Below are 25,242 nucleotides of genomic sequence, written 5' to 3'. Positions count from 1 at the left end.
CAATCAAACAAATGGGTCATTGAACAAATCAAGCCTTAACTCCCTCTGGAAGCTAAGGTGATGAAACTGAGGCTGCTATACTTTGGGCACATTATGAGAAGGCATGACTCAGTCAAAAAGACAATAATGCTTAGAAAAGGTGGAGGGCAGTAGAAAGAGAAGAAGACCACATACCAGATGACTAAACTCAATTTGGGAGGTCATGGGCATGAATCTACAAGAGCAGTGGAAGATGGGGAGCTTAGAGGTGTCTCATCCATATGGTCTCCATGAATCAGGGCCAACTCGAGGGCAGTTAACAACAACAGTAACAACAATCATGTCACTTCTTAACCTTCTCTTCCCCAGGCTAAACATATGCTCTGTAAGCAGCTCCTCATAGGGTATGGTTTCCAGATCACCATTTTAGTCATGCTCCTCTGGACACAGTCCAGCTTATCAATATCTCTCTTGAATTGTGGTGCCCAGAACTTGATACAGAATCTTATTAACCAGAAGGCTGGCCATTAATATTACACAATGTTGAATCTCAGTTTAGTCACTGATTAACTATGATTAACTGATTATCTCATCCTATGACACAATAAACTATGATTAAGGGGAAGCAAATGCAAAAAATGCTAGTGGAGGTGGAATGCCTGGAGCCAAGGTTAACCTGTAGTTCCTTCCTAAACTTGGATACCATGCTAAAGCAGTTTATCACAACATGAATTTGTACTCACTTGTTTGCATCTTTTTGTTTTTCAGATACTGAGGAAGAGAGACTGGCTCTGGAGACTGCCTTGATGTATGGTGTTAAAAAAAGTATGACCCAAGATATCACACCCTCCATGGAGGTCGATATGGACTTTGTGGTGGAAGACGCAGCCCTTGGCAGTGATTTCAATGTCAATATTACTTTCCGAAACAATACCGAAAGCCGTTACACTGCGACATCTTATCTTTCTGGCAACATTGTATTTTATACTGGTGTCTCAAAGAATGAATTCAAGAACCACAGTTTTAATGTAACATTGGAACCAAAGCAAGGTAAGCTATAAATATGTTTTCGTGTCTCATATAGTACCACAGATTAAAATAAACAACCTCATGACTTCTTGAAGGCTAATGATAATAAGGGTATAATAAGGAATTCCTCAAGAAGTTGGTTTAAAATATACTTGTTTCAATTTACTCTTAACATTTTAAAAGCATCTTGCAATAATTGAGGAGTATGCTTAGGTATGTGATGTTTTGTATTATCTACAAACAATAAATACCCCATGAAGCAGTTAAAAGGCAGTATTAAAACCTTGGAACAGGAACAACAAAAGGGTAGGAGCAGCAGCAAAGCAGTAGAATCAGGTCAGACAATGTTTGGTGAAAACGAATAAGATCTTTACCTGGCACTTGAATGTGGCAGTGCAGGTGCCCAATAGGTCTCCCTGAAGAAGGCATTCGAAAGACTCAGGAGCACAAGAGAGAGAGGAGCAATCTCTTAGCACTTTTAGAAAGCAGGGAGAAACTAAGATGATGATGGTAGGATTGAATAGGAGGTTCAGATCATCGAAATAAATGATGCTCCATCAGATACGATGGACTCAGATCCTTTTGACTTTATAGGCCAACTTCATATTCAAAATGTCTTCTCATCCTCTGCACCTCCACACACACAGACACACAGCACACACAGAGACATAAAAGTCCTCCACAGGTTTACTGGAACCCAGTAGCAGATTGCAGAGCTGCAAACTCTGCTGGGAGCTGGCTGGTGTTTTAAATATCCCACAGTCTGTTGACATTACTATGGTAAATTTTAAAAGGTGATCAGGGTGAAGCCTCTTACTGCTTGATAAACCTGATAAAGGTAGTGCTTGGGCAGTAGGATATGAAAACAGTCAATTTCACTCTCATTGCATTTCTCTAAATCCCACCTACCTTCTTGCCCCATCCTCCTTTCATTTCACATTGCAACATTATTTTTCCTCTATTCACATACCAACTCTTATGCATTTTCTGTTCACATCTTCCTAATGTGCACATTTCTCTAAACATTGCCCTTAATATATGCATTATTGTACATATCGACTCATCAGTTAAAATGTCTTTGTTTCTATTTTTCAGCTGTGCGCTTCTTAAAAATCCATTTACATGTTTAAAATGAACAAACCATCAACACTCCAGAAATAATGTAGTTTGATGCCACTTTAACTGCTATGGTTTAATGCTATGGAATTCTGGGACTTGTAGTTTTATGAGATATTTAGCCTTCTCTGTCAGAGAGCCTTGGTGCCACAACAAATTACAAATCCCAGGATCTCATAGGATGACAATTAAAGTGGTGTCAAACTGCATTAATTCTTGCAGCATGGCAGCAGCCTCAGTGGGAATCTAATTTATCTAAAATATACTGCAAACCTCTCAGATGTGTGGATTTCTGGAGCAAAGAACACTTGTCATTCAGTGAGTTGCAGCAGGCATGAAATTGATGTTTCTGTGCAGAATCTAGCAGAATCTAGCTCTGCTTGTGAGTAGCAGAAAGGCAGACCCAATCATATATCAGACAATAGTTATGAGCCCTGCTAGTTCGGTCCACGTAAAGTGCCTGAGACGGATGGATAGTAAGAATTATGAGTCACCCCTGAAATCAAGCAGAAACCCATTTTTATATTTTTGGCATAGGCAAAGTGAATTCATTTGCATTTTAATTTTAAAAAAAAACACAGTAGAAGGTCTCAAAGTATAAGAGGTGCTAAAAATCTCTGGCCAGCTGGTCAGAAGAGAACTGCTATGTAGCTATAGTGGCAAGTATCCTGAAGATTTTTGAGCTGATCATTTCTCTTGATGTAAGTATATTAATCAATAAAATGAATTGACATTCACATATTGCAAAACTTCATAGCATGATGCCTGTTTTGAAGATGTTAAATAGCATTATAGCGTATTGGAAGTGTGAAATAATTATCATTTTTTAAATACTGTCCATGCAGTAATAATATTAGAATGTTTAACTGTATGTAATTCCAACTTTCCTATATCAAACTTGTGAGTCAAATGTTAGTCTGTGCTAAAAGCATTATTTGACTAATTGTTCCAATCCATTGGAGATAGCTTTCTATCTTTGTTCATGGCACTAATAGAAGATGATTAAGCATACCACAACTCAGCACCTCTATTTTATTTTATTTTATTTTTGTCTGACCTTATAGAACATTATAAGACATTAGGGAGGAGGTACCATAAATATGTTAGGATCAGTCTTTTCCTGGCTTTCCAGCTTTGTTTGTGTTAGTCCTGTTAACCTTGCATTCAGAAACAAACTCTAACAGGACAGGGCCTTAGATCCACATCATGATTAGATAGGTTGAGCTCTGTCATATATACAGTGCCATCTGTTTGCATATATTTTACATGATGGAGGATGGAATAAGAGCCCAAAGCTGTAAATTTCATCAAGCTTAGTTTCAGTTTGTTTCTGATTTTTTTCATGCTATTTTCACAATAATTTAATTTTTAAAAAACCCACAAGGAATCATAGAATCATAGAATAATAGAGTTGGAAGAGACCGCAAGGGCCATCCAGTCCAACCCCCTGCTATGCAGGAAATCCAAATCAAATCATCTTTGACAGATGGCCATCTAGCCTCTGTTTAAAGACCTCCAAGGAAGGAGTCTCCACTACACTCCGGGGGAGTTTGTTCCACTGTCGGACAGCCCTTACTGTCAGGAAGTTCTTCCTAATGTTGAGGTGGAATTTCTTTTCTTGTAGCTTGCATCCATTGCACTGGGTCCTAGTCTCTGGAAATCTGTTCAGGTTTTTTTTTTTTTTGGCAGTTTCTCCTAATATATGAATTCTGTACACACTTTTTTTGTACTCAGCTTTGTCTAATATATGCATTTTTGCAATAGTTTCCCTTTGAACATTTCTATTAGACATATACATCCTTGTGCATATTTTCCCTAAATATACACTTGTCCCTCCACATTTGCTGGGGTTAGGGGCACAGGACCCATGTGAATGTGGAAAAACCACAAATAACAAAAAACACTATGTTTTTACCTGACAGAACACCTGTAGGAATCTCTAGGTCCTCTTGTGCAACTCTGTGGTTAACATTTGCCAGACCTTGACCATAGAATTGTGCTGGAGGAGCTACCAATGCATAATGGAGTGTTCTCTCTAGGAATCTCTTGGTTCTTCAGTGCAACTTTTGATTAAAGCTGATCACAGAATTGCAATGGAAGACCTAGAGATTCCTAGAGAGAACATATTTATAAAATCCGTGAATAATCAAAGCTGCAAAAGTCAAAGCTGCAAATGTGGAGGGATGAGTGTACACACCTTTCTGTGCACTTTCCCTTGATATAGTGCATTGTCACACATGTTTTGGTTCAGAGAACTACATTGCAATATCTGGAGCTCTGCACACACCAAAGGACACCTATGCTGCAGTTTGCACATTGATTCAGGAAGCTGATAAATTCATTTCCATTTGTAAATTGAACAAGGCCTTTTGTATCTCTAGTGCCCACTCCCCCACCCACTTTATACACAGACACATAGATCAGACATTTGAACAGGTTTTAGAATTTGCTGGTTTAGTGATATTGCAAAATTTGTGCGTGCATTCAATTATCTTTTAGAGATGATAGATGGCAGTGCTATGATTACAGTTTTGTCAGAGGCTGTGCTACTGAAAGAAAAGAGCAAAACAGATTTCTAAGGAGAAATGGAGCACATGATCCTCTGAATCATGATTAAAGGGTTGTGTGGACTGAAAACAACACTTGAAGACTTGAATACTTCAAGTGTCTTCAAAGGGGCCTTTAGTTCTACTCCATTAAATTTAGCTTGCAAGGATGGTTGTCTGTTATGTGTGTGGGGCATCATGCAGGAGAGAAGGGGAAGGTGATTAGCCTCTCCTTCCTCTTTCAACATCATGATCTAGGCCACATAGGTTTCTTTGTTAGAAACCTATATTTGGAGGTGGGGCAATCCACAGTTTGTACATTTAGTCCCATTTAGAAAAATGAACAATTAAATGGACCAATGTACTTCAAACAGGGGTAGTCTTCTTCAGCGCAAACAATAAAAAGTCTTGTGCACTTCAAGGATGCACATGTTTATTTATAGCTTGGCCTTTCACAGACAATAGCTTACATCATCAGATGCATATCCAGGGGTAGCTGTGTTGGCCATAGAGCAAAGTACAGTAACATCCCAAAGCCACAAAACAGTGATACCTTTATTGGAACAACTGAAATGTACAAAATACATGTCACAATCTTTTGAAGCTTCACTGGCTTCTTCATCAGGTAAAGATGTTAAAAATCACACAGGAGAACTTTTTTTGATGTACTGCAAGGTGTCCCTTGATTGAAAGAAGGGATGATTGTTTAAATTGTGTTGATGAAATTCCTATGGTTGCTATGCTTTAGTTGTTTTATTAACTGGTGGCTCCAATGGCAGTGGGGCAATGAAACCATTCTGGATTTTAATCTGAAATTTAAAGGAACTATTCAACATGCTGAAGTTATTTGGGGAATATTGTTCAGCACCACAGATAGTTTCTTTGAAGCCTGATCCAGTTCCATTTGAGTGTTATGTTCACCATATAGATGTCAGGTGAGTCCATTGGGTCCTGTGGCAGACCAAGCTATCTTGCCAGCTGAATCAAATACTGACCACCCTCAATGCCTCTGTCATCCACACTCTCCAGGTCCAAAGTAATTAAGTAAAAACTTGGTATTTATAGTAGCAGAACACAGTAGGCTAGTTCTGTGAATGCACAGATATAAAACACCTGTAATTACACTGTAGTAAGTTCATTTCCCCCCAGGATTGTAGGATTGGACAGGTGAAAGGAAAGGAGTCTAGAAACGAAGAAGAATCAATTAACACCTTTGATTACCTATATATGACCTGGACTGGCTTGACTCATCTAAAATTGCTTCTCCCTATTATAGACTGTCTCTCCTGTCACTTGTTGCCTTTAGACACAGAATAGAATATAAGGATCCCTAAAAGCAGGCATTTGGGGCCTTGAAGGTGCTGGAGAGCAAGACTTTCTGGAACAGTGGCACCAGAGGAGTTATCAGTATTTAGAATAGTGTGATTTTCCATTATTGGAGCTCAACCATCTGAGGCAAGTGCCTCACTCCACCTAAAGGTAGGGCCATCCCTGAGCAGATGAGATATTGAATCAGTGAAGTTTAGGCCAATTGGCACAATCCCAATGCTTTGGGGGGCATAGATCCTATACAGTTTTACAGTGGATCCTTCCCATGTGTGGGGGTTTGATTCCCTCTCCCCTGCAGATGGAAAAAACATGAACAGTTACACTCCATATTATTCAGTGGGTGGCAATGTGTATGCATCTGCATCAGCACATCTGCATGCCTGCACCACAATTTAATAATATGGGGCATAACAATCCACAGGTGGTTGAATCCATGGATAACTAGCCTGCGAACGTGGCAGACCAGCTGCATATTGTGTTTGCTGTTCAATGAGACATGCTACTAGAAACAGTTAAGATTGCAGGTTTAATCTGAAATGTTTCCTATACACTTTTGTTCAAACTGTAAAAAATTCTTTCTTTCTTTCTGTTTGAGATCTATTCCTCTACGTTTTATCTAAAGTTAAGACTTGGAGGCATATTGTGTAATTCCTTTGCAGCATAGGGGCCACATCAAACAACTTCTGACAGATCCTGGAAATCTGGGTCAGATGGTTGCCTGGGAAAAGTTATGAGAATGAAAGCAAGGACTCCATTTTTGATACTGATGGAACAAAAGAAGGGAAAGCAGCTTTCCTTTTTTTTACAGGGTTGCCTCAGTATGAAGGGTCAGAGTACTGGAATTTCCAAATGTAACAAAATCAAGGCAAGAGGTCAGATAGCTAGATTTGTTCTTTATGATTGCTCTCTCTCTTCCTCCACCTGCTAGCGGTCTGCTCAATCTAAGATGTGCATATTTTCAATAGGCTGTGCGGATTCTAATGCTGTTTTATTCAGATTAAGTCATTTTAAGAGAACAGTCCTACATATCTATTCCAAGGTAGCGATGCAACAGAAATCTGCCAATTTCCTGACTGAGGTCAATTTTGCAGTTCCTGTACACTCAAGAAATTTAGGCAGGAATTAAAATGGCACATTGAAAGTTACCACAAAACACAGGAGCTTTTGTTGTTGTTGTTGTTCCTGACACAACATAAGCTGTGCATTTTTGAGAACTGCCTCAGAGTTTGAGAAATGGCACATATTTGCAGTAAAATCTTATACTAGCAATGACAAGTGCATTTCTATACTGCTTACCAATGTGCTAAGCCAGGGGTAGGCAAACTTTTTGAGCCAGGGGCCGGGTTTCTGTCCCTCAGACAACTGGGGGGCTGAAGCCAAAAAATAAATAATTAATTTTTTAAAAAAAAATTTAAATAAATAAATAAACTGGGACAAATGTAGGACAAAATTTTCAAATGGTGGACACTTTTTTTAAAAAAGTGGAGGACACGTGAAAAAATTTGCTGGTTTTTTTAAAAATGTTAATATAAATGCATGTTTCTGAGGCTTCTATAGACAATTGCCCCTGCATGTGAGAGGCCAAAGGCCCCGGCGGCAATCTGCGGCAGGACTAGGCTGGGGCCGGTCCCAAGGCCTCGCCGGGCCGCATCCGGCCCGCGGGCCGCAGGTTGCCTACCCCTGTGCTAAGCTATTTACAAAGTGTAAGTTAATTGCCCTCAACAAGCTGGGTACTCGTTTTAGCAACCTATGGAAGGATGCCAGGCTGAGCCGACCCGCAGCCCCTGGCTTGTATAGAACTCACAACCTTGTGGTTTGGGAGTGAGTGGCTGCAGTACAGGCATTTAACCACTGTGCCACCAGGGTTTGTACTCAGTCTTTATACTATGTACAAAAAACCATGCAGCTTTCTGAGAGAGAGAAAAAACCTTCATTCACTCACATTGCTTTTCTCTATATACAGTACATGAGAAAAGTGCACAAAATGTAAAACTACATTGCATGTGATACCCCTATACAATCAACACAGTGAAGGGATCAGTGTTGCCTGTTTGAAAAGGCTGAAGCCTTGACCTGTTTGAAAACTGTGCAGCCTAAATGTTACACAACAGGAGGGGAAATCCTTGGGTGACTGAACGGGCAGCCACATGTGGTTTTGTTGTGCAAGACTGGTGTTTTCTGCACAAAAATATTGTTGTGCAAGATTACTGTTTTTGATGTAGAAAACAGCAAAGTTTCATAACAAATATGCTGTTCAAAATCCAACCATCTTGCACAAAAAAGGCCCGTGGCTTTTGCTGTACAGCATTGCTGTTTTCTGTGCAACATTTTTGTTGTGTAAGATTTTTATTGTGCAGGAGACAGCATTAGATGAAGTGGACTGGAGTCCACAAAAGTTAAATCCGAATGGTGCTACAGGATTCCCTTATACCAATGTAAATAGAATTTGTTTTTGCACAAAAGCTATTTTGTCCCATATGAGTAGACTGATAAAGAAAAGCAATAGTATCACCTTACCTATATTGATTTAGAATGTGACCCCAGATCCATGTGTTAGAACTCAGGGGGAATCATTTCTGAGGATAAATGCATAGGTTTCTGATGGTAGACCATTTCTTATTCCCCAGAGGCCATACACTGATGTCAGGGCAGGGGAGAGGATACTCCTTCAAATTGGTGCCAGCCCACATGAACTAACAGGATAAGCATGGAAAGGGGAAAAAACATCATGCCAAAATCAGAGATATATATACATGGTGTCTCAAAATGTTTTATCCGGTTTGTGGACAAAGAAGCCAACGGTGGGGGACCATTTCATTGTATTTCCTCAGAGGGAAGAAAAATTCTCCGGGCTCACCAGGAGCAAGTGCAGGGCACCGTGGAAGTAAAACTAGTGGCTGCTAACCCAAAATAGGGGAAAATACTCATAGAAAAATTGGAAGAATGGTTCTCCTTTTCCAAGGGTGGAGAAACCACTGGAGAAATTGTCTCAGAAAAAATATATGTTATGAGAAATTACAGCACACTCGTAACTGAAACTATTACAGTGGCTCAGAACCACACAAAAGGAGGTACCTTTTTAATTAAATACCTTTGGTTGGGGGCTTATTTCCCTCTTATTGCTGGTTCTGGCAGCAGAACAGAGAAACACTTTTAATTTCACCAGTGGGAGTGTTCTAAATCTTTAAATACATTTAAATCCCTCAGCATCACTAGTATGTTTGGATCCATGCCAGGAATGAAAAAGGAGAGGGGAACAAGCAGCAGTTCAGTGACTGCAAGTTTCCTTGTGTCTCTCAAAATCACTGGCCCTCTCTACAAGCAGCATCTTTATTGGATCTGATGGCCTATGGGTAATACAGTATCAGCAGGTCTAGAAGTAATAACTGGCAACTATATTGCTTTCAGGCTTCAGTTGTGTTTCTCTGTTTGTTTATTCCTCCTGTCAGCTCAAACTGTCGAGGTGCTAATCAAGTCGAGGGAGTACATGAGCCAGTTGCTGGAACAAGCCTCCCTGCATTTCTTCGTCACGGCCCGTGTCAATGAAACACAAAAGATCCTGGCCCGGCAGAAAAGCGTAGCGCTGAAAATCCCCCAGCTTCTCCTTAAGGTCAGTTTCAGGAGACGCAACAAGCAAGGAGGCCAACAGAGCGGCTCCAAGTCTGGGTGCATTCTGCAGCTCAGCCCATCCACTGTGATGTTAACTGCATTTTGATCATATTCAGTCTCTATGAGTACATACGTCTATTGTTTGTTTAGTGTGTTTGTTATGTTAGTATCCTGCCTTTCTTCCAAGGATCACAAGGCAGCATACATGCTCTGCTTCACTATTATTATTCTCACAACAACCTTGAGAGGAAAGTTAAGCTAAAACATAGCATCCAGCCTAAGGTCAAACAGTGAATTTCATGGCATAAGTGGGAGCTGAACACAGATATCTCCTGCCCTATCAATGGTTTATCCACCACCAGATAGGTAGCTGAATTAGAATGGGATGGGATGGGATAATTGTCCCCACTAGAAACGTCTAAGCAATTTGCCTGGGTACAGATCTGGAAGGATCAGGAAATCCTACCTCAAAATAGGAGGTGAGTCTTTTGGCTTATGGAGACAGCATGGTGTAGTGGTTTGAGTTTACACTATGACTCTGGAGAACCGGGTTCAAATCCCTGCTCAGCCATGGAAATTCACTGGATGATCTTGGGCAGGTCACACTCTCTCAGCCTTGGAGGAAGACACCCTTCTGAACAAATCTTGCCAAGAAAACTTCATTATAGGTTCACCTTAGGACTGTTGCCAGAAATGACTTGAATGCACACAACAACAATTTCTGGCTTATAAATGACTTAGATCAAAACCCAGGTGTTCAGTAGCAACATTCTGCACCCTTCTCCTGTCCCACAAAAAATACAATTCCCAACCCTTAGGACATTAACCCCTCTTTCAGCAGGGACATGGGAGCAGTGAGAAGAAAGAGTAACTTATCCTTCTCCTGCTTCTCTGTCTCACTACATTCTCTCATTCCATCTGAGTGTTAAACAAGAAGTTAAGGAGAATTTATATTTCACCAAACTAATGCACATTGTTTCTCACATTGGATGTCCTTGAAGGTGCATGCATCAGCAATGAGACTCAAATTTTAAATCCAAATTTATCTCCACCTTTCACTGCAGAAAGCACACTCAGCATGTGATACTGAGCATGTGTCTTCTACCTCTTGAAGGAGCACCTGTGAAAAAGGAAAACCCATTATAGATACATCTAGTTTGACTGAGAGTGACAAGAAGTGTTATAGCATGGGAGGAGTCATTCTTCTGGGGGCACTTGTATGTATAATCTGCAAAAGATTTGCAAACTTCAGTCCACACCTCATTCTTCCAAAAATTCTTAGTAAGAAGCAGGAATGTCACTGGAGGTGCAGGATGTGTGGGTCACACCAGGTGACACTCTAAGAGGAATGACACCACTGTTCCCCAAACATCTGCCTTTTGGCAGAATGGGTTGTGATGTTTGCCTGTGTCCATTTAAAATGCTGGAGCTCAGCAAAAGAGATGATGTGAATGGAGTGAGGCTAAGTGGGAAGAGAAAGGAGAGCCCACAGGTTTTATTTTTTTATTATTTAAAATTTAAAATAAAAAATACAAAATTCTTTAATTTTTTCTTTAAAAACTTCACATCTTACCAAATTTTCACTTTAGTTACATGAAACTATGTATATGTAAGTAGATTTAGACTGTGCATATGATGTTGTAATTTAAAGGAATAATTTTAATTTTGCTAGTCACAACTATTTCCATTACATTCAGTGATATATGGGAATTATGATTTATGAATAACATTTGTACAAAAAATTGCTAAGGATTCTGTATGGTGTGATATGGGAGGAGGTCAATGGGGATGGGTGACACCATGAGCTACCACACCGGGTGATGACAATCTTAATGACCCCACTGGTGAGCAAAATGGTGGACACATAATCGATCACCTGATATTAGAGCATGGCTATGGAACAAGAGGTTCTTCAGATGTAGTTGGGATCTAACAGCTTCAGTCCCAACCAGTAAGAACAATTGTGATGACAGGAGTTTTATTCTAGCAACATCTGAAAGGCCCTATGTTCCCTATCCTGGATTAGAGAGCTGGAGTAGCATAAGCGGTAGCTAAGAGAGTGACTTCTAAAACAGGAATCCCCCCCCCCACTTTGATTCTTACATCAGCAATCTTCCACCACCCTTGACTCCATTATAGTGATAGTAATGGTACAATTCTTGGAAGCCTTGAAAGCTGCTGGCTGGAGCTTTTGGAAATTATAGTTAAACAACATCTAGGAATCAAAGAGAACCATTGTTGTGGATGGTCCACTGCATTCTGGTACCTCAGAGGATTAGAGGAGATGAAAAGGAGGCTCCAGGCCTTGTATGAGGCAGCCTCAGGATCGCCAGAATCCCACAGGAAAGGGATTTCTACTGGGCTACTTTGCCCTGGTAGGTCCCAGCCTTAGGGCAGGGAACAGCTATGTAAGAAGATCCCTGCTGGTACAGACAAAAAGGCCTATCTAGTTCAAAATTTTGTTCTCACAGTAGCCAACCCACTTCCTATTGGAAGCCCACAAGCAAGCACTAAGTGCAACAGCAGCACCCTGTCACCCATTTTCCTCAAATATATAAGTGAGATCTCTCTCTTGATATACATTTCTGTGTAAATGATATATGATATATAGAAACATACTGCCTCTGATGCTAGAAGGAACATGCAGTCAGACCTCTGTATCCACAGATTTCTTATGCATGGATTCAGACATCCATGGTGTGTGTGTGTGTGTGTATCCAAATATAAGGGACACCATTTATTTACCACTGTATTTAATGGCATTTGAGCATCCACCGATTATGGTATCCACAGGAGTTCCAGGAACCAAACCCCAGCAGCTACCATTGCTTATCTGTCATCACCCCAGCTGGTGATAATCCCATCCTTTATGAATTTTCCCAGGTTACTTGTAAAGTCATCCAAGTTGGCAGACATTACTATGTCGTGTGCTAGTAAATTCCCTGGAAAACACAAATGCACTCTTGAAGAAGCAAAATGTGTAACAATATTATAGAAGTAGAAATGAAATAAATAAAACATATTTGCAAAAAAAAAAGAAGTAGAAACTTGGAAGGGCTTGAAGTTTGATGAAAGTGCTTCCCCTATCAAACACCAAAGTTTGTTTTGAAAGCTCTCCTTCAGCTTCACCACTCATGTATCTAATTAGCCAGGACAAATGTTTATCAGCAGTGTCCTCAAATAATATTATGTCTTTTCCGAGCATTCCACAGAGGGAGCCAATAAGTCAAATAAACTTTGCTCTGAGCTGCTATCTTCAATAACCACATTTTAAAAATGTATAATCCTTTCAAATCTATACCAGAGCTGAATGGCATATACTGACTTTCCCTATGTTAAAGCCATTAAATTACTTAGACCTACCCTTCTGCTGTGAAAAAGGAATATTAGTATAGGGAACAGACCCTAGAATCATTGCTTCTGCAGAGAGTAAAAACATTAAATGTTTCAGAAGGGACAAAAACTTGAGATTGTGCCCAGTTGTTTCCTTTTCTTTTTTAAAAAAGTATCTTTAAAGTTTTCCTTTAAAAAAAAATGGACAAACCAGAAAGCAAAAACATAATTCTATTATGAACTGGTCAAGCAATTTTGTTTTATCAGCATAATATTTCAAAAGGAAGCAGCTGGCATCTAGCACATCCTGTTTTGTCTCCAGATACCTACCTGTCAGCCTGTCTCTCATTTTTGTATTAGTCAAATGGATGTGCTTCAAACATTCATATGGTACTTCCCATTTATTTCTCTCTGTTTGCCTTCTCTCCAGTCATCGAGAAAAGCAAACCACCACCCTGTGACTTTTTAAATTAAAACAATTGTACATTCCATGGCAGGAAGGAGGGAAGGCAGAAAGGAAGGAAAAGCTGTTGGGCAAGGAGTCCCTTCACTCCAGCCTCTTGTGATAGTCATCTTAGCTACAGTTTTAGAAGAGTGGGGGGTGGGAGGTATCACTTGGTACCTTCCCTGCATTGAAGGACCACACTCTACATGAATTTCACCATCGTATCCTTCTAAAGCTAAAGAGCACAGTATGGCTTCCAGGTCTCCATTGCTTCCTTTATTCAGGCTGTTGATTGGGATACTCCCTGAATAGATGCTTTATACCAGGGGTGAGAATCATGTGACCCTCCAGATGTTATTGGACAGCATTCCCTAGCATTAGTATTTTCTAAGGATGCTGGGGCTTGCAGTTCAACAACATCTGGAGAGCCCTATGATTCTCACCGCTGCTATATATTTGCTCCCTTGAGTCTTTGACTCCTGGGGGAAAAGTGGGATAAAAATAAAGTAATTGATTGATACCCTACAAATAAGAAAAGAAAATGGATATTTTCTCTTACTACGAGGTCTTGAACACTATTAGGGTTTTTTTTTGGGGGGGGGGGGATAAAATCTGACATTCCTATACTATTTTAAAATATTTATATATTTCTGAGCATGTGGGAAGGCATATTAAAGACATCTGAACACTGATATAGGGCTAAGGTTTAATTATGGTTTGTATATTCCCTCTTCACCTCCTTTCTGCTTCCATCACCACCAGAAAGAGTAAACTGGAAGGTTTTGCTTCCATTTTGGGTTAGTCACAGTTTAGTATGTTACACAGTCCCTAAACTGTAGTTAAACTTAACTATGAGTAGTGAAAACAACCCAGTTTTCATATCAGATGAATTGAAGTTGACTAGTTTGAAGCCGGGTTCATTTCTTCTTATACCCAAACCTGAACAAAGTCAACATTTCTAGTTGTATTCCTGTTTAAAGTGTAGTTTAATACATCTGATACCCAGATCCTGTTCTTATTATCTTGAGTGAAAATCCAGAATAATGGATATTACCTTCCAGTGGATAGCTTTTGCCTTCTGATTCAGCTTTGTCAGAAAGACCTGGGAGAGAGAAATAAAGATTTAATATAATTTATAAACCCCTAACAAGCATAGGCTGAACTTCTCTCATTCTCATGTGTTAAGATAAATGTGACATACCACAGATGTTGCTATGAATTATGTATGTATAGCACAGCATGGTAGGGTTTTTCATTCCTTCCCTTTTATTTTTTAAGTGCTAATTCCTTATGTCTTTCCCAGACAAAAGACTCAGTTAAATCTCAGGAGGTTTTCCCTGGGTGACAACTGAGTGTCTCATATAGCAACTGTTGGAAATCCAATAGCAATCTGTCCCCTTCTCTACAAACATACATTTTATGAAGGCCATAATGAACTGTACTGGATCCTTGCATCTAATCTTACCTTGGCTTTAATGGAGTGCAGAGGAGGAAAAAAATACCTTTTATTCTAGAGTGAATTCTTAGACTGGTAAAAGCAATATGTTGGGTGCTCACAGATGAGGAGCTCCTAGCATTACCAGTTAAAAGGCACTGTGTAGATCTTTTCCCAAACTCTACACAAATAGTTCTGTAATGTCACAGTGGGTCAGTTGGTCTTGATGAGTTATTGAGCATACAACCACAGTTGCACAGAGTATGTAATTCGAATAAAATTTCCACATCTTAAAAAGGAAAACACACCCTTTTCAAGGTAAATTCACACTTTGATTCTTTCCTACTGCCTCAAGGAAAGGGGGGGGGGGAGAGCTGCAAAATAACTCAGTTCCTTACTACTTAGGGCTTTCAAACACTTTATACTGACCCCAAATGGAAATCAGGAACAGTATACAGATGGCCCTCTGTATCCACGGATTCTCCATCCATGATTCAGTTGTCCTCAGCTTGAAAATATCCTGCCTGTAAAATTCCAAAGTGCAAACCATGATTGTGTCATTTTATGTAAGGGACCATTTTACTTCACCACTGTATATAATGGGCCTTGACCATTCACAGATTTTGCTATCCACAAGGGGTCCTGGAACCAAACCACAGTGGGTACCAAAGGCTGAATATACAGCTGACACAGAATAGAACTTTTTTGTTTTGATCACCTACCCCCTGGAAGCAATCAGATAATTGCATACTTCACCAGCTATATTTCCGAACTGTCTTCAAATGGAGCTTCTTAGGGTGAGTTGCAAGAGATGGTATGCACATTACTAGAACGCGTAAGATATAATGGCTGATGATGATGGGAGCAGTAGTCTAGCACAATTGGAGAGGTCCAGACTGGGGAGGCCTGCAGCAATATGGTGTCCTGTTACCTCATGTTGATCTGCATTCTTTCTGCAGGTTCCTGGAGAGAAAGCAGCTGGTAAGGAAATGACAGTGATCGTGGAATTCTCCAACCCACTGAATCAGGACCTCAACAATGTCTGGCTTCGACTGGATGGACCTGGTCTTCTGAAACCAACCTCGAAACTGTTCAGGTTTTTCAAAAAGCTTCATATCTATGGCTTACCACACTGTGTATTTATAGGAAAATGAACAGTTACATTGACACCAGGGATGATACAATGGACCTGCATCTATTGTACTATCTGCATTATATCTAAATCTCAAATCCAGGCTGGGATAGGTCTCGTCTGTAGAATTAACTCATTCTGTGGAGGGTCAGGATATGTCTCACAGAGGCTCCAAGTCTCCCATATCACAAAGCATCACCTTTTGTAGATTACTAGAGGGATTCCCTCTCTGTGCCACTCTCCACCCTTGATCTAAATGATGTTTCATGAGGTTTTGTTTCTTCCAGTATGTCATCAGAGATAAACGACACTGACCTATAGCGTGATAGTATAGTTTGGTGGCCAGTTAGCCCAAGGTTTAGATGTTTGCCTAAGTCAGGAGGCCATTAAATACTAGCATTTCTCTCTGCTTCACTTTCTCATGTCTATACTGAGAAAGTATAGAGCCTGGAAAAGTTACTTGCAGAATTCTTCAGCCAACCTGGGAGTTGCCGTAAAAATTGTAACATTTCCAGTTCCTTTTCTGCTATGGAGATAGCAATACCGATCTACATTAGAGAGTAGTCCAGACGTGGTCTGGCAAATTCAGCACCAAAACCAGAGGATACCCCCCTTCATACTGAATTTTAAAAAATTACTGTCATTATTATTATTTTAAAAACTTACTATATGTTTTGGATCTTCTGAGAAGATCTGGAGAACGCCACGCCAATGCTGGGTGGCTGTTTACAATGCATCCCACTGTGCCACTTGGTGCAGCCACCAGTGTTGCTATGCTATGCTTGCTATGAGATCAGAATGTGGGACTCAGCAATGTGATTGAAGCTGGATGCCTTGTTCTGATCTTAGAGCAAGTATCTCTTGACAGCAGCCACTGTACCAGGCAGCACAGCAGGATACATGTGGAAACAGCCAACCAGCAACAGAAGAGAGGGCCAAGGTAACAGAGGGAGGTTGGAACATCTCTGGGGTAGGAATATTCTAGGCTGCAAGCCTCTGGAGTATTCTGGCCAGTGCAGGGAGGACCTAAATGTATGAGTCTTGTTTTTATACTCTACAAAGTTTAGATGGGCACAGAAATTACTACACATTTTAGTATCTAAATTTGGTAAGGTATTTCAATTGATTTTTAATATGGAAAATCTTGTGCAATTCCCCCCCCCCTCAAATACAATTTGCACAGTGTTCCCTGCGCTTTATACTATCCTACTTGTTAAACTCAGAATATGTTAAACTTTTAATTTGTCTAAGAAATAGGAGCCGATTTCTCCTTTAACCTGAATAAGATAGCCTACACATAGGGGTTTGGTGTTGTGTGCCTTCAAGTCTTTTCTGACTTATGGCAACCCTAAGGGGAACCTATCACAGGGTTTCCCTGACAAGATTTGTTCAGAGGGGGTTTACCTTTGCCTTCCTCTGAAGCTGAGAAAGGGTGACATGCTCAAGGTCTTTCCAAGACTGAGTGGTGATTTGAACCCTGATATCCAGAGGTCAATACTCAAACCACTACTCTATGCTGGCTCTTGAAGGTACCCACAGAGAGGGTATCATTATTTAAAACTAATTTAAATAAATAATGCACACAAAAATCTGATTTTAGACAACCCCAAGGTGGTTCTATGAAATGGTGACTAAAACCCACTGTTTTAAAAAAGCCCTAAAAGCTGAGATTCTTGAACCTGTATGAAACACACAATATAAACCTGGAAAGGTTGCCTTTTTCTTAGTTCAGTTCTCAGAATATTGGAGTATCCTGGAAGTTTGGGGCCTGTAGCCGCCCCTTTTTGCACTGGATTGGGGCCAGGGCAACCTCACCGGCAGCCCTGCAGCCCCAATCCAGTGTTTTTCCAGGCCAAAGCTTCTCTTTGGCCTGGAAAAGGGGTGCCCTTGTGCTTTAAGCATCCACAGCACCCCAGTGCTAAAGAGGAGAAAGGGTCAGCTGCCATGGCTCTTTTCTCCTCTGCATCGTTGGCGCAGCCGTTTGGTTGCCACGCCAATGATGCAAGGGGCCAAAAGGAGCTCTGTTTCGGAGCTCCTTTCCGCACGTCTGCCAGGCTGCCGTAAGCAGCCTGGGGCAGTGTGGACATGTTACATGCATGCCACGCTGTTTGAACGCTGCACGTACATGACATTATCATTACCGCATAACAGTGGCACCCCCCACACACATACTATGGTTAGGGAACATGCAGTTGGTGCATGCTCCCTAACCCTAGTATCGCTGGGAACACGTTGCTTTATGGTGGTGTGTACCGGCCCATAGTCAAACAAGTAACTTTTCAAGCTCTGTCAATGAGATCATGTGGTGATTAATTTAATAAACTCTTTTTATGTTCCCACAGTTTCAGAGATATGTCTTGGAAGTGGGAAGAGGGCCTTTCCAGTGGCTGCAGAGGAGCATTTAGTGGGAAATTTTAATTGGCTGTCTTTAAATTGTGTCTATTTTGAAAAATTTTGCTTGCAAGATCCTTGGTTAATTAGGGAACCGGCAGTGATGAAACGGATGGGACAAAGGAAATCATCACATGGAGGATGGGGACAGGAATGAAGCGGATTGCTCCCATCCTTATGCCATCCTTACCATGCAATCACGTGGCAGATTATCACACATGTTGCGCTTATCCCATCATTATCCTGTCATTGAAGTAGAATTGTCCCAACGGTTTTCATTAACGTAAACATCCATTACTGAAAAATGAAATGTCAGTTCCACTTCATTGACAGGGTAATGACAGGATAAGTGTGACATCGTCTGATAATCTTTGTGCGATTGCATGCTAAGGATGGGATAATGACAGAATAAGTAGAACATCATCTGAAAATATTAGTATGATTGCATGAAGTGATCCACTTCACTCTTGTCCTTTTCCCTATGTGATAATCTCCTATGACTAGAGCACTGATGGTAGAAAATACAGAGCAGATCCAAGCAAATACAAATTACAGCCCCTTGGAAGGCCTAGTCTGGGGCAATGGTAGCAGAAAAGAAATAAATTTTCTCTGCCTCCACTGCATCTGGTCAGAATTGAGCAGCAGAGCTGATCTTTTGGGGCAGAGACAAAAGCCAAAGAATCACTATACAAATTGCATATGCAGAAATGACTATTCATGGGAATGTACAAGATTTTATTTATTTAAAATCAGTTGAAATACCTAAATAAAAGAAAAAGAAATACCTAAATAAAATAACAAATAAACAGTGTTGATCACATTTTCATTGGGTGGGATGCAAGTAGGAAATTATACATATAAAATGAAACTACTGCAGATTATTTAAATTATTAATCCCATATTGCCTTGGTGTATTGAAGATGATAAATTACTGCTCCCTGTTGATAGCTTAGCCCATTACTGAGAATAATCCATCACTAAGGTTACTCCAGGCAAATGGAATTAGTTCCATTTTATCCCATTAGCAAAAAATTAAAATAATACTCTTTTCCTCTGGGATATATTTTGGTTTTATTTATTTTTTAAAAAAAAATATCTGTACCCCATTGGAAGTACCCCCTCCAGGCTTCTATATCAACATTTCCGCATTCATTATAAAATGATATCCTAGAGGGTCATTTTGAAGACACCCTGACAGTATTACTAGGCTAGTGGTTTTGTTCTGCTTTGAACATAGTACCAATGCTGAAGAGGAAACTTCATGGATTTAGTTACCTGGCATCATGGATGTAAGGACCAAAACAGATATGATGAGTAGAATTGTAAATAGGATCTCTTATCCCGTGCAAAGTTTTTGTTGCTGTTGTTAAAACACAAGCATTTGTATTCACTTTGAGACTACAGCACCAGAGGCGGTCACGGATAGGTTAACCCTTTCATCTTTAGCATTTTAAGTTTCCTCTAATGCTGCTACTTGTCCCATGAAGGAAAATGGAAAGATTTAGGTCAAATAGCTATATCGAGAAGTGGAGTTTATGATGAAAATGGAAAGTTGTTTTTTAAAAAAGGTTTTCCATACTGCAGTCCCAGGGTTATGGCTACGAAGGAGCAAAATGATTTGCCACCCCAAATAAGAATTCTGTCCCACAAATGAAACTTTCCTTCACTCTCCAAATTTGCAGCACTGCAAAGAATGAAATACTGAAAATCATTCCCACTTATAAGTTTATATTGGTTGTATTTGCATTCCCATGGTAGCTTTGCCTGCACCATTTCTTTGGATGCCTAAATGATATTTCTAAAAGCTTAATTGAAGTTTTATGTTACTGCGATGCTAGAAATTAGAGGAAAATTACATTTTGGGGCAGTATTCTTATGGGGGAGACAATGGTCTCATTTTGCCAACCTTTAACAATAACCGTGCACAGTTCTGATATGACTCCCTTCAGCTTTGAACTTTAAAACAGACAATCAAACTTGAAAAAAGGAGCAGAGATTATTTCTCTGCCTGACAGCTATGTATCCCTTTAGGTCAGATGTGGGCAACTATGAAAGACTAGGGGTGTGTATTAGTCCTCCAGGAGTCTGTGGTGGGCCGCACACACACATCCCACTCCCTGTGAAAGAAATCATTCCTTTTTGCATTAGGGGACATTGAAGCGTGTTTTGGGCCCTTCCTAAACCCATAGAGGGCACTTGGGGATATTTTGAGGGGAGGGTTTTTAAAATATATATATATTTGCAATTTGTTTTACTACGGGGAGGGGCTCCAGTTGTGGTGGATATGTCCTCCACACCCCTAGAGATCATTTTTAGGCATTTCAGATACCCTGGGCCCCACAAAAACAGCCCTTGGGGTCATCTGCCCATCCCTACTTTAGGTGGTCTGATGAGTTCACTTTTTCTCTTTTAAGTCCCAATTTGGGATTGGGTGTTTCTTTCAGACATAGATTGTAGATTTTCCTTTGCCAAGATGCCAGTTCCTGTTGTTGGATTTATGGCTCATCTGCCACAGTGTTTACATTTTTTTTTCTCTCACTGCAGAGAGGTTCCAAGGAATTCAACCTTGACCTGGGAAGAAAAATGCATTCCAAAGCAGGCTGGTCACCGAAAGCTGATTGCAAGCTTGAATTGTGATGCCTTACGACATGTCTATGGGGAGCTGGACATCAATATTCAGAGTGCTGTGTAAAGCTTTTCCTTCCTCCTTCTCTCACCCACCTCCTAGTATTTCAGAAATTTCATTACAAAAAAAAACATAGGTTAGAAGTATAACTGCAAGGGTCATAATCCAAGAGTTGAATTATAAATCCTGTGCATAGTAATTTGCTGTTTTGCTTTCTAGAAACTGCCTCACAAAAATCAGAAAGCCCATTCTTTAAAAAGCAGACCACCATGAATTGAACCTGCCCCAATGAAAGAGAGGCTAACATTACAGGAGTGCATTCTGACATGGACTATGTCAGTAGTTTGGGGATTTTCAGCCAAGGCAGTATTTACTGTTATTTCATTTATACCCTTCTTTCCCTCAAATCAGTATACTGTACATACACCCTTTTTTCATCACGTGTTTGTGAGGAAGGTTAGTCTGAGGGGCAGTGAATGGGCAAGGAGGTCAATGAGATTCTTGTCCTAGTGGAGATTTAAATCCAAACCCACTACTCTAGCCAACAGAAGGGAACTGTTTGCCCTGTGGATCAAATGCAAACTCTCAAGGCTTCCCATGTGGCCCACAAACATCCAAGGGCTCTTGGACACTTCCTGCCTCCCTGTGAAAGACACATTTAAAGGCTCTTTCAATCCCTTGGCCTGTTTTTTAATATATTTTTTAAACCATGGAGTCCAAATACTTTATTTAGTTGCAGGAAATGTGGTACATTATGATCAAAACATCTGCACTACTTAGGCTTGGATCCCAGATACCATAAATAAATACAGAATTTAGCTGATTTCAGACCTGTCAGATCATGGCAGCTAATGGGGGACCAGATTAAAATGGATCCCACAGGAAGGGCAGCGCTGAAGTTCATGCTTGTGCATCCAGAACCAGATCACTGAGTTGGTGTCCTCTTCCCAGATACAGTCCTCTTATCTGTGATTGAAGGGAGAAATTACTCTTTGGTCATTTCCAGTTTTAAAGAAAGGCGCAGGTGCATCTGTCCAAGGTCTGAGACTTTGTGAGAATGAGGAGACTTCAGTGGCTGACAACCCCTCTTTAGCCACCACGTCATACTAGTGATTATGGTACCTGTCACAATTTCACCCACAAGTTCACCATTCTTCTCAACCCCAAATCGTCTCTGCTTAGAATTAACACTGAATTGGATATGTGCATATCCAGTGCTGGAAGGAACCAGAACAACCAAAGTACTTCAAAGCACAAAAATTGCTCAAGATTAAATAATATTAATCCAGTGAAATATCATGTCATGTTTTTCCTGCTGGAAATTCACTTGTAATTATGACTTGATATTTCATTATTTTTTCAACCAGGATAGAAACTGCCAAATATCATTAAAAGGCCATTTTTATTAACTAAGTAGCTGTAATCCCATAACTTCTTCAGTGTAAAATATTGCTTAATGCGGGAGGGGTGTGTGTGAGCATTTGGGCAAATATTTTTGTTTGTTTGTTTTAAAGCTATAATGTGTGAAAAACAATTTAAACATGAGCAAAAACACTCATAATTTTGCCCAGTGGAAAGCAAGCAAACAAGAACAAAATGAAATAAATGTAGATTTATATCCCTACTCATAACTTCTTGTCCTTAAACAATTATTAGCATTATTAAATAAGTTCATGCCTGGTAGAAAATCACTCAGACATGATTAATAAAAGCTGTCAGTGACACACATCTAAACTAAATTCTAAAAGAATTCTATTACAATAATACAAAGGGATAAAAGAAACACTGTCCTGAAAGACTAACGTCACTACCCTTCCATTGCTCAATACATTTGCCTGCCTTAACAGTGAGAGCAGAAGTTAAAACCTAGCACTGAGGGACTTCATTCAGCCTTCATTCGCCAGTCACCATGGTTAGGAATTAGGAAGGTGATCGTCCAAAGAATCAAGTGGGCTGAAGGTTCTCCAGTCCTTATATACATGCCTACATACATACATGCCTACCTATATATAACTGCATTGAGTTCAGTGTAGGGTTGCCAAGCAAAATAAGGTAAAGGGCTTCCATACCTTTAATAGTTGTGCAGAAAAGGAGACTACAAGTTCCACTTGTTACACAACCATTAAAGGTACAATTGTCTCATCCCTTATTTTGCCTGATAATGCTAGTTCAGTTGGGCTTCCTCATAGGTAAACATGCATAGGATTGCCATTGAAGGTGCATTGGTCAAGCTTATTTCTTGAGATAACCTCTTAACTACAATGTGCAGTGTTAATGAACATAGTTTGCATGTAAGCTCTGGTTTATGTTATTTGTACACATCATGTTGCCAGCTTTTCACTTCTGTGTAAAAGAGCCTTCTGTGCCTTAAAAGCTTGTTTGTCTCATTTATCAACCAAAACATTGCAATAAAAAGATTGCTTTACTTGGTTGTGTTGCCTGCATTTCAGATTGACGTTTAGCTGAGCTACTTTCTTACAAGTTATATTAGAGAAATACAATAAGGCAAGTTCAGGACTGATGCCTGCAGTTTCCCCCCACTAGGCTCACACACTGTAGTCAAACCATACTGGAGTGACAGCAAGGTCACATAGGTTCAGGTGTGACAATCATGTTTATTTCAGAGGTTGTGGAAATTTGTAAAGCCTTTTGCTTTGAGATATTCACATTTATTCTTACAGATGCTCTTACTACTACAACCAGAAACACCAGCTTCACATCAAAACAGGGTTATCTTAAGAACAGTCAGACATGTATTGGGCATTATAGTTCTTAGGAAGAGAAATCAAAGAATTTCATTCCATGCCACAGGAGCAGATTATGAATTTAATCACTAACATTTTTAATGTTAGAAATCCCAGCTTTCTGTTATCATGTAATTTTGATCAGAGAAGTTTTATTTGGTATAGCCAAACTATTTTAAAATGTGTTGGTTTTCCCTGGCTCTTAGGATACAGGTTGGAAAGGGAGAAAGGTGGAACTATATGTCAGGCAAGGTTCATAGGCCTGTGAACAATCAGGAAGGAAAACATGATGATCAATGACTCTATTCTAGGTCCAATCTGTTTTGGTTCTTTCATCCATTTCTAAAGTTCATATCAATGAGGACTTGAATCTTGTTTCTTGTTAATTAGGAATAATCCTTCCCCCATTCTTCCCCCATCCTTGTACTCCTCTTTAAATGATTTTATGTTGACATCCTTAATTTTAGCAGTAGGTATCTGTACCATCTAACTTAAAAATATATAGATAATGATTGGCTCTTGCACTGGTAAGCTGTGGGATTTGAATGTCTCGTCAATATATCTAGTTATTTCTACATCTGAGGCTAAACAGATATAAATCTGAATGGTACTTGAATAGTAAATTCCTAAGAATCCCATTGGCTAGCCTGAGAAGGGGGAAAATCAAATGTAAGCAATTAAAATGTGTGTTGATGACAGGAGTGGCAGATAAACTAATATTATACCAGCAGTTTTCATAGTTGACAAGTGACTTGTGGTTTACCTAGCTGTTAGACACAAATGCAAACAACAAACCTAGCCATTCCCACATCATCACTAAATAGAAGGAAAAAATGTACACATATTTGCATAAAATTTTTATACAGTATGCAGCTTTTATGTGTATGTGTAAACTTGGGAATAACCACTATCATTTAAATAGAAAGACAATGTCTCTCACCATAGTGGTAAAGAGTGTGACCAGGTATGTATGCTTCCTGATGAAAGTTTTTGGTGCAATAACCCTACTTCATTCACCTAATTTTACAGGATATCAGTACATCATTGTCTTCAGCAGTTTGTAACTCTCCCATGTCTTTCCATTGCTCCACCTATCTTTTTTTCTTTCCTGTCTGTCTGTCTATGTATATAAAAATAAAAGTATGTAAGGAAAAAAAGATACAATCACAACAGTGTCTTCAAACGGTAGCAGTCAGAGCCACCTGTCTCTAACCTCCAAAGGTAATTTATTTGTCTACTCATCTGGCTATTGAGATGCTCAGTCTTGATGGATAAATTGTCAAAAATGTCAGGATTTGTGGGGTGCAAACATGGCTTTATGATGTGCATGTTGAGATGAGGGAACACTATTCCACTGCCACAAAGTACACACCAGACTTGGTGACAAGTCTGAACTGGGGCCAGGACCTGAAAAGGAGACCTTTGGCCACTGGAGCATTGAAATTTGGGTGGGGAATATTCTGCTGTTTTCTCTGATCTGTGATAGAGGATAACAGCAAGAAATCAGCTGTGCTGCTATCTTTTCTAA

At 39.9% G+C, this 25,242-nt stretch overlaps 1 protein-coding gene across 1 annotated transcript in view; it reads left to right on the top strand.

The window, feature by feature from the left end:
• The window catches only part of F13A1 (coagulation factor XIII A chain), a 115,964-nt gene extending 91,137 nt beyond the window's left edge, over nucleotides 1-24,827 (top strand). The window contains exons 12-15 of the mRNA XM_042465725.1: nucleotides 748-1,029; nucleotides 9,449-9,609; nucleotides 15,781-15,917; nucleotides 20,889-24,827. Coding sequence (XP_042321659.1) covers nucleotides 748-1,029; nucleotides 9,449-9,609; nucleotides 15,781-15,917; nucleotides 20,889-21,036 — 728 coding nt within the window. The 3' untranslated portion in view covers nucleotides 21,037-24,827. The remainder of the gene's footprint in view (nucleotides 1-747; nucleotides 1,030-9,448; nucleotides 9,610-15,780; nucleotides 15,918-20,888) is intronic.
• The last annotated feature ends 415 nt before the right edge of the window (nucleotides 24,828-25,242 follow it).

This window comes from Sceloporus undulatus, chromosome 4, assembly GCF_019175285.1.
Source record: "Sceloporus undulatus isolate JIND9_A2432 ecotype Alabama chromosome 4, SceUnd_v1.1, whole genome shotgun sequence".
Classification (NCBI taxonomy): domain Eukaryota; kingdom Metazoa; phylum Chordata; class Lepidosauria; order Squamata; family Phrynosomatidae; genus Sceloporus; species Sceloporus undulatus.
The sequence above is the reverse complement of the archived record's forward strand: the minus strand, read 5'-3'. Positions and strand labels throughout refer to the sequence as shown.